The sequence below is a fragment of the Dendrobium catenatum genome, unplaced genomic scaffold, assembly GCF_001605985.2.
Source record: "Dendrobium catenatum unplaced genomic scaffold, ASM160598v2 fragScaff_scaffold_593, whole genome shotgun sequence".
Classification (NCBI taxonomy): domain Eukaryota; kingdom Viridiplantae; phylum Streptophyta; class Magnoliopsida; order Asparagales; family Orchidaceae; genus Dendrobium; species Dendrobium catenatum.
Genome location: NW_021319055.1, coordinates 19066 through 29777, shown reverse-complemented (window position 1 = coordinate 29777; position 10712 = coordinate 19066). Strand labels below are relative to the sequence as shown.

General features: G+C 34.7%; 1 protein-coding gene across 1 annotated transcript; it reads left to right on the top strand.

Annotated features, from left to right (window-relative positions):
- The first annotated feature begins 9007 nt into the window (after positions 1-9007).
- LOC110102303 (uncharacterized mitochondrial protein AtMg00810-like) lies at positions 9008-9886 on the top strand. The gene has a single exon (XM_020830586.1). It carries the CDS (start codon positions 9008-9010, stop codon positions 9884-9886), a length of 879 nt encoding a protein of 292 aa, XP_020686245.1.
- The last annotated feature ends 826 nt before the right edge of the window (positions 9887-10712 follow it).

Sequence of the window (10712 nt, the reverse complement as noted above, 5' to 3'; positions counted from 1 at the left end):
AAAATTCTGCACCATAAGTATTGCATGTATAACCACAAAACATGTGAATAAAAATTTTGAAGCAGCAGATCTACTTGTGTTATTATTTTACCCATATGTAATAATATTTTATGAATAAAATTTTAGAGTGGCCCCTAAAAAAAACATTGAATAATTGAAATGAGTTAATATAAGTATCGAATATCTAATATGTGTTTATTTAGAAGGACATGTGTCCTCTCAAGACCCTTAAATTCAGCCTTCTGTAGCAGCAGTCGGTCCCTATCTGCTGCAGTATTTGGTTCCAGAAGCGTTTCATCTCTTCTCCAGCGATATACAAGATTTTTGTCGGTAGGTTGTTGGTTCCTTAGTCATTGGCTTCACACTGGCTAACAGTAAGGCAGTTTTAAAAGGCGTGGACCAGTGGTCATGTGGCTGCCTTAACGAGCAAAAAAAATCTGTAAATTATGGGATTACTATTTCGAATTGACCGATTTTACGAATCTATTCTATATTCCGCAATTTATATATATACGCACACATTGTTAAAAATTGATGGGACATGCACATTTTTTCATTGCTAAAAGAAGAGAGATAAAAAAGGAGAAATTATTATGTGCGGACGTCGAATGCAGCTCTATATTTGAAGACCAACAATAAGTCACGTCAGCAATACTAAGCATAGTACCGAGCTACATTATCGACGTGGCTCATTCTGACGGCATTCGACGTCTGCACAAAATATATCCAAATAAAAAGAGCCATAATCTTAAGAAAAAAAAAACTATAAGAAAAATAAAAAAGTGAAGCAACAAGAGCAGCCACAAGAAAGAGCTATACTCAGTTAAATGAATCACCAAAAAATAGAAGAAAGTTATTCCAAAAGAAAACCAAGATGACAAATATAAGTAAGAATAATAAGAGTGAAAAGAGGAAACCAAAATAGGGGATAACCCCAATTCATTAAAAAAATGAGGTTATAAGTGTAAAATATAAAAGAAAAAAAAAATGAAACTACAAGAACAACCACAAAAATGAGCTATGCTCAGCTAAATGAATCACAAAAAAATAATAAATGTTGTGATTCTAAAAGAAAATCATGATGGTAAATATCATTAGTGATAATAAGAACGAAAAGAGGAAACCAAAATATGGGATAATCCCTAACCAAGACTCGGGTTTAGATAATTCATAGGCATCAGGCTTATTGTAGTACAAAAGATTCCTCTGGTTGCCTTAAAGATCATCTAAGAGGAGAAGTTTGGACTTAAGGGATGATCCTAATCGATGGCTATAAAAAATACCACTAGACTATAACAAAAGGCACCAAAAGCATCATATATTAAACCAACCTGATGGCAACAAAGAGAACAAAGAGAAATTGCAACATGCTTCACCTGATAAACCCAAAAGAGCCCTGACAAAAAAATAATAGCACCGCAGCATAACCAACAAGTTACTTAACCAGAACCCCCAAATATGCCCAATGGTAATATTGAGAAGCCCAAATGCCAAGAAAATCACTAGGAAAGAAAAACATACAACTGAATAATTGCCACAAGTATTAAACCAAAGTAAGAGAGTCATTGTTCTTCAATTTGAAAATTTTGAATCTAATAGCCTTTTTGGTCTTTAGAGTGACAGTTGAAACACTACTAAAGTAGCCACCAAATTACTCTCACTACACTCGCGCCATATATAATAAATTGAGCAATAAATGGTAAGTAGATAAAGGTTTTTCACCTCTTACAAGAAGCCAAACATTGCACCAATCTTTTCCATAATTTGAAGTAAATTAGGTCTAAGAATATAGTTATTGCATTCAGGAATTAAACAAGAAATGATAGAGAAAATGAAGTCACAACCAAAGAAGAGATGTGAGATGCTTTTAGGAGAAGAGTGACAAAGAGATCAACTGCAATCAACTTTTATGTTTCTCCTTATGAAACCCCTTAAAAAAAAGCTAAATTATTAAACATCAAGACACCTTTTGGTATAATGGTTAAAATTTTATTAAGAACCTCCATAATTAAGCATGCTTATCCCGGAAGAAATCTTGGGATAGATGACCTCCAGGAAAGTTATAGCAACAAAACAAAATTGTGAGGCCCTTAGGCCAAAACGGACTCGTTAGTTAGGAGTTTGGATTGTTATATTCCTAATCAACGCATCTATATTTTTTTTAAAGACAAATTTATTCCATTAAAAAAGAGAAGTACAACAAGGGCCAAACAAGCACAAAGACCGAATACATGAAAAGATTACAATAGGGAAGATCGAGAAGATAAATAGGCACAAAAGTCCACCGGGCTCAATATTTGGCAAAAGGCTTCCAACCACTCCGAAATCAGGCATGGACCATCCAAAGGAGTGAAAGAGCAATAATCCACTAAAAAGCCAACCAATCGCCAGCACTGAAAAAAGGCCTCCACTAAAATGCATGTATAGTTTTTAACCCTTCGCGAATAGCTAACCAGGTATAACAAGAGTACCTCAAAGAATAATAATTATGCCAAATAAGATTGACCCAACCACATAAAGCCTCATGTTTGAAAAATTCCAAATAATTGTGAGTAAAAGTGTCCCATGCAGAGTTGTCCCAGATAAGACCCTGGAAGAGAGGTCATGTATAGGAATAGATACTATATGGTTTTGAGTATATGAATTTAAGTGACCAGGAAAATCCCATGAGTGATCAATAATGATTCAGCTAAGGAAAGCATTGTCAGGAAATTGAGCTAGATAGGTAGGCTGCCTTATAATATCAAAAATTATGCAGCCATATCACCAAGGGTCCCATAAAAATGAAGTAGGATCATCATCCTGAATTGTAAAATTGAACTTGTGCATAACCATGTCAGCAGTGGTACATAGAATCTTCCATAGGGGGTATGAACAAGGAAGGAGGGGTTTCCACAATGATATATATCTTATCAAAAGCCATTGTAATAAGAGGTAATGAGATTTCTAACATCTATTGATTAGAGAGCAATTGAAGGAAAACCTAAGAGCTTGGAAGTAAGGAATGTCAATTCCTCCCATTGACTTAGGCTTACAAGTGCTCTTCTAAGAAATGAGGTGCAGTTTTCTATCTTGAGTACCATCAAAAAATAAAACTTTAGAAAATATTTTCCCACTATACTTGATTACATACTTGGTATTACGGAGCCTCTGATCCATTAAACAATGATATTCCATATTGTGAATTTTAAGAATTACAACCTACCTATAAAAGAAAAAATTCTATCCTTCCATCCAGTAATTGTTAGTAATTTTCTCCATTAAAGGAGAAAAGTTAGAAACTAAAACCTTTCTAGAAGAAATGGGGAGCCCCATGTAAATGAAAGTTGAATTGAAAGTTTAGATTCTGAGAGCATCACAGATGAGGCCAGTAAGAGGGAAATTAGGTGGTATAATGTGGGAGCTTTTATCATAATTTACATGAAGGCTAGTGAAGTTATCAAATGTGGAGAGAATACTCATAAGAGAATTATAAATATAGATGGTAGCCTTGCCAAAAATCAAAAGATCATATGCATAAAGCAAGTGAGAGAGCTGAAAATCACCTAAGGTGATACCTTCATACCTTGGATTATGTGTGGCAGAATCAATGAGACAAGAAAATGCATCCATGTTGTTGCAAAAAAGGTTAAGGGCTAACATGGCACCCTTGCCGGAGATCAGTGTAAGAGAGGAGAAGCCTTCAAGAGAACCATATGACACAAATAGAAAAACAAACATCACAGATGCATGCCTTAATCCATCGAATGATGAAGAGAGGAGGGAAGCCTTTTTTGAGCATTCTGGCTAGTAGAAACTTTTTAGAAACAATGTCAAAAGCTAGTCGTATATCAAATTTAGCACACATCAGTTTTTCTTACAAAACATTTAACATCTAAGAGAAATTAAAGGTTGCAAACCAACCTCATAAAGACTAATGAAATGAAAAAAAAAAAGAACAATATTAGAAAGCCCAAAGGATAGCCGAACTCAAGAAGAAAATTAAATTACCAACAAAGTCTGAGCACAACCCAGTTGCCTAGGATATGGATCATCCATTCAAGGTAGCAGATTGAGAAAGAAGACTATTTAAAGCAAGCGACTAATTTTAAATATTATTTGAGATATGTAATGAATAATTTTTTGTCTTAATAAAAATTCATATTTATTTGATTTTGAGTAGGTTTATGAAATGTTAAATATTTTTTAGAGCAATGCAAAAATAGTTATTAATTTTTATAAAGTTTATTTTTTATACTCATTAAGTTTGATTTTTTATTCAGTAAATTAGTATCTATTTTTCTTTTCATCTTTGATTTTGAATATAAACAAGTATTTTTGGTGATTTTTAAAACTTTCACTTAGGCTCCATTCAGGACAATTTTCTTACTACTTTCTAGAAAAGCTTTCAAGCACAAAAAAATATGAAATCATAAAAAATGTTGTGCATGGAAGAGATGAATCAACCACCCAACTTGGTATATTTAAATATCTACAATGTAGTTTAAAGATTAATTGCACATCATACTCTTACAAAATTTAAATTTCAAGACAAAATAGTAAGCTAATGTTTACTGATTATCATAAGCATGAATGTACCAATTTCATATAGCATTTGTGAAGAAATGAAAAAGCTAGAACACAAAGAATTTATGTGGTTGGAGTTCTTCTGAACTCTACATCCATGGGGATACCTCGTTCATCATCCTTTTAAAATTATATGTTAAGAAATTGCTCTAATAACTTTCTAACAGTAGCCTTCACATAGTCAAAAACATATATATATTGCTTATAACATTATAAATACACCATAAACATCTAAAAAGATCTTCAACAAACACAACAAGAAATTATCTCACATAGAGAAGAAGATGTAGAAAACCGGGTAAATAAGAGAACAAAACACCCAAATCTTGAGCAACAAATACAATGCACCGATCTTTCTAGACTAGATATGAGAGATATGCTTGTATATCCAGCATATAGCTAAACTTTTCAAAAGAACAAGTTCTTAAGGCACAAATCAAGCTTCCAACTAACAATCTCTTATGATTATCTTTCTCAAAGAAGAAGAATAAGCTAGAGAGGAATAAAAAAGATGTATATTCTTCACAACACACAAGAAGCCAAGCAACATTAAGCCCTTGTTCTTCTTGAAAAAAACTCTCGCTCACACACGAATCACAAGCAACACACCCGCAGCCTATTTTCTCTCTTTCTCAAAACCCACTTTGCCTTGGTGGATAATAAGTTAAGTTAGAAACACAAAAATGACTCAAATGATAAGCAAGAAATAAGATAAGATAAGATAAGCACAAAATTTATGAATTAAAGAAATAATAATAAATACTTTAATTAAATTAATAAACTTAATAATTAGTTTAATTAAAAATACTTTAATTTTAAATCACTTCTATAAAAAAATACCAAAAGCTATTTCAGACGAAGGCCAATCTACTAATTTTTAATAACCACTAAATTATCATTTGATTTGATTTCGTATCAGTACCATTGTTTACAGTTAACCCAATAGCGTTTAGCTTAACTAGAAACTCTGTAACTTAGTTGTTCCGTAGCTATATTGTACACCATTTTATTTCTATTTATATGCTTGTATACTGTATGTAAAATAATAAGAATCATTTCCACTTTCTTGTCTCTACTTCTGCTCGTGGGTTCTTGTTCGTCTCTCGTGCCGTGCTTTCAAGATATCAGAGCAAAGATAAGTTCCTCTTCTACCTTTTCTTATTTCTTTTTCATTTCTTCAGATCCATATTTCTCTCGTTCAGCTTTTCTTTTGCTTTCGCCGCTTCTATGGCTAAATCTTCCACCACATTGCCTGTTAATTCAAAATCCCAAAACTCTTTTCCTCCCGTAGACATTCCACTCCAACTCAAATTTGTTCTCAATAACATCAAAAATCTTGTCTCTAATTCCCTTATAGCTGACAATTACCCCTTATGGAAGTCTCAAATTGAGAAAATCTTTATCGCCAACGGCTTCAAAGGCTTTCTTGATGGATCGCAAAAACCGCCCGATGACAATGACCCACCTTATCTTCATGGAATCTCCTTGATCAAAATCTTTCTGCTGCCTTACTCTCCATTATTACACCTTCCATTCTACCCTATGTTTTTTCTTAGACAAATTGTGCTGATATATAGGCTACCCTTACTCAACGATTGCAAGCTTCAACTCGATCTCACATTATTCAATTAAAGAATGAGCTTCATCATCTTTCTAAAGGTGAACAATCCATGTCCCAATATCTTCTCACCGTCAAGTCCAAGATTGATGCTATTTCTGCCGCTGGCAGCACTATAGACCCGAATGATGTTATACTTTACACGTTGAATGGTTTACCTGCAACCTACCAAGCTTTCAAAACTGCCATCCGTACCAATCTCTAACCTATAAATCTTGATGACCTCTACACACTTCTTTGTAGTGAAGAAGTGAATCTTGCCCAGGAATCCTCAAAAGAACTTCAATCGCTTCATATTACTGACAGCACTTTGGCTCTTACGGCTAACCGAAATCGTGGACGGGGACGGAACAATGCCTATCGTGGTCGTTCTTACAATCGCACCTCTCGGCCAGCAAATCAGTCTGACATAACTAAAAAATAGCAAAATAAAAAATATAATTTGCCAAATCTGTACAAAAAGAGGTCGCTCTGCTGTGAAGTGTTGGTATCGTCAAGAAAATGCATCCAATCAAGCCTTTTGCACTCCAACCGAACAACCCCGTCAATCCGATTGGTTTCTGGACAGTGGAGCTTCTACACACCTTACTTCAGATCCCTCTCAATTTTCTTCTATTGCACCTTATAACGGTAATTCTCAAGTTACCTTAGGTAACGACTCTCGCATTTCCATACATCATACGGGTAAAGGGCTGCTTCAAACTCCCTCAGGTAGTCTCCAACTGAACAATCTTCAGCATGTATCGAATTTATCTTTTAATCTTTTATCGATTCACCAACCAACTCGTGACAATTCTTGTATCGTTGTTTTTCTTCACATGGTTACCAAATCCAGGACTTGAAGACCAAGAGGATTCTTCTTCAAGGTCCTTGCCATATGGAGTCTACCACATTTCCTCTTCTACTCCTCCTTTTGCACTTGCATTACTTTTGGTGCAAACTATTCCTGATCTTTGGCATGGGCGTCTTGGTCATCCAGACACATGCAAGATCCTTTCTCTTGCTCTGTTACATTCTTATATTCGTTCCAATGTTACTACTCATTCTTGTAATACTTGTAACCTTGCAAAAATTCATAGATTGTCTTTCTCTAAATTAATTTCTAGGTGATCTTCTTCTTTTGAAATTGTGCATTCTGATGTTTGGGGTCCATCCCCTACTGTTTCTTTGCAAGGCTTTATGTACTTTGTCTCGTTTATTGATGATTATACTAAATACTGTTGGGTGTTTTCGCTTGTGCAAAAATCCGACATTTTTTCTAAGTTTCTAGAATTTTACAATTTTATTAAATGTCAATTTAACAAACACATTCAAACTCTTCGAACAGACGGTGGTGGAGAGTATATTAATAACCAATTTCAAAAGTTTTGTAAACTGTCGGGTATGCATCATCAATATTCTTGCCCTTATACGCCCTCTCAAAACGGCATTGCTGAAAGAAAGAATCATCACATCCTTGAGAGAATTTGAAGTCTCTTAATTCACTCAAATGCTCCTCAGCGGCTATGGATTCATGCTTTATCTACTGCTATTCACATTATTAACCTTCTACCTAGCCGCACACTACACAACAAAACTCCTCATGAGCTACTTTACAACAAATTACCAACGTACACTCATCTTAAAATGTTCGGATGCCTTTGTTATCCTTGGCTATGACCACATGCCAAGTCCAAACTTGATTCCTTTTCTAAACCGTGTGTTTTTGTCGGTTATGGTACCTCTCAAAAATTTTATCTTTGTTTAGATCCTATAACCAACAAAATTTATAGCTCACGACATGTCGTGTTTAATGAACAAATCTTTCCTTGTATTCAAATTCAAAAACCATCCACAACCTCAGTGGCTGTCGTTTCTCTTCCTCCTCTTCTTTTAGTTCCTTCATCTCTCATAAATTCTACACCTAAACCTGCAGTTTCTATTCAAAAGCCTTCTCAGCCGACCTCCAAACAACTTATATCTACGACTCTTCCCACTAGCAGTAATTCTCCTCAACTCACTAGCTATCAACTTCACAATTCACCTGACCACATCTCTACTTCTCCTTTATCTACTCTTGTTCTTCCCAAACATCCCATGATCACTCGGTTGCAAACAGGGAATTTAAAACCCAAACGAATTTTCAACCTTATGCACCAAATCACCAATCTAGATCCTACATCCTACACTCAAGCTTCCAAACATCAACATTGGCGCTCTGCCATGTTGCAAGAATTCCAAGCTCTCCAATCTCAAGGAACTTGGGATCTTGTTCCCTTCTCTCCTACTCAAAATATTTTAGGTTGTAAATGGATATTCCACACGAAATTTAACTCTGACGGATCTGTTGCTAGACACAAGGCTCGACTTGTAGCTCTCGGTTATAATCAAGAATTTGGTTTGAATTACAACGAAACTTTCATTCCTGCCACCAAGATACCTACCTTTCGCATTCTCATTATTCTCTCCTTACAAAACCATTGGCCAATTCATCAACTCAATATATCAAATGTTTTTCTCCATGGCTCCCTCCACGAAACAGTTTATATGTGTCAACCACCTGGATTTATAGATGAACTCCATCCAAATCACGTATTCAAATTAAACAAAGCTCTATATGGTCTTAAGCAATCACCACGACAATGGTTTGTTACGCTTACTGGTTTCTTGCATAACCAAGGATTCACTATAAGCAATTTAGATCCTTCTCTTTTGATCTACCATACTTCCAACACATAAATTTATTTTCTTATATATGTGGATGATATTATAGTGACAGGGAATAATGTCCAAGCAATACAACTTCTTCTCAACAAACTACATCAGCAATTCAACATGAGAAATATGGGAACAATTTCTCAATTCCTAAGTATCACAGCTGTTCCAACACCGGCTGGACTCATACTTCATCAAAACCGATACGCTCAATCTATTCTCCAACGTGCGGGCATGCATTGCAAAACGGTTAACACGCCAATAACAGATAAGTCTCACAAAACCACCAACTATTCCAGTTTATTTTTCGATCCTTTATTGTATAGACAACTGGTTGGTTCTCTTCAATATCTTACACTAACTCGTCCTGATATATCCTATGCGGTAAACAAAGCCTGTCAATACATGCATAGGCCCACTGACTCAAATTTTGAAGGCGTCAAACACTTTCTTCGATATATCAAGGGATCTATGCATCATGGCTTACCTTTATCTCGCAATTCTCTTGAACTGACTTCTTATGTTGACTTAGATTGGGTAGGAGATCAACAAGACAAAAAATCAACAACTGGCTACTGTACTTTTCTTGGATCATCTCTTATCTCCTGGAGTGTCAAGAAACAAAAGACCATCGCAAGATCTTCTACTAAAGAAGAATATCGCGCTTTAGCCACTACTGCAGCTGATCTTATTTGGCTCTGCCAACTTCTTCAAGAACTAGACCGTCCTCAATATGCACCAACAAATCTTTTATGTGACAACACATCTGCCATTGCACTGGCCAATAATCCAGTTTTCCATGCTCGAACAAAGCACATTGAAATTGATTGTCACTTCATCCGCGAATGCATCAAGAACAAAACAATCTATGTTCACCATATCTCTACCAAAGACCAGCTTGCAGATATATTTACAAAACCTCTTTCAATGGAACGATTTCAACACATCAATCTCAAACTAACTTCGTCCTCTGACTCATCAGTTTGCCAGGGGGTGTTAACCCAATAGCGTTTAGCTTAACTAGGAACTCTGTAACTTAATTGTTCCACAGCTATATTGTACTCCATTTTGTTTCTATTTATATGCTTGTATATTGTAGGTAAGATAATAAGAATAATTTCCACTTTCTTGTCTCTGCTTCTGCTCATGGGTTCTAGTTCATCTCCCGTGCCATGCTTTCATTTACAACAAATGAATTTAAATTCTTCGTGTAATCGGTGATAAACAATATGGAACGAATGCATTGATAAAAAAACATTAAAATATTTAAAATTATATCATCTTCTTTTTATCTTATTTTTATTGAAATGTAAAAATTACGTGCAAAAATTTTCCCAATTTTAAAAATGGATCAAATTCAGTAGCAATTGAAAGCAAGAGTGTCAAAAATTAACTTAACTCGATAATATGGCCCGAACTCAGATAAAAAAAATATGAATTTTGGGTTTACATGATTAATTTTCTGGTCGGGATCAAATTAAAAATTTTGAATCTATAAAGTTTCGAGTTAAATTGAACAATTTTTGAAGCACAAGTTTGTTGATGGAGCCATTCATCTCAAAATTTTGATATTATTAATATTTCTTTTGGGATGATTTTTTATTAAAAAGTTGCTTTAAGAAGCAATAAGAAATCCGTTTCAAACGAAATCTAAATTGGGCTTAGACATTTGTTAGGTATTCATGAGTAAAACACATAAAATGGAAATTTAAAAGAAAACAATAAAAAGAACAGATTGTCGGAATCTCCTAACAAGTTAAGTATCCATTATTAAAAGCTTTAATTCCACATGTAATAATAAAATCTTGCTTCATTGCCACCAAGACATCATGAG

Coding starts and splice junctions, on each gene's coding strand:
- LOC110102303 (XM_020830586.1), top strand. CDS start 9,008: ATGGGAACAATTTCTCAATTCCTAAGTATCACAGCTGTTCCAACACCG.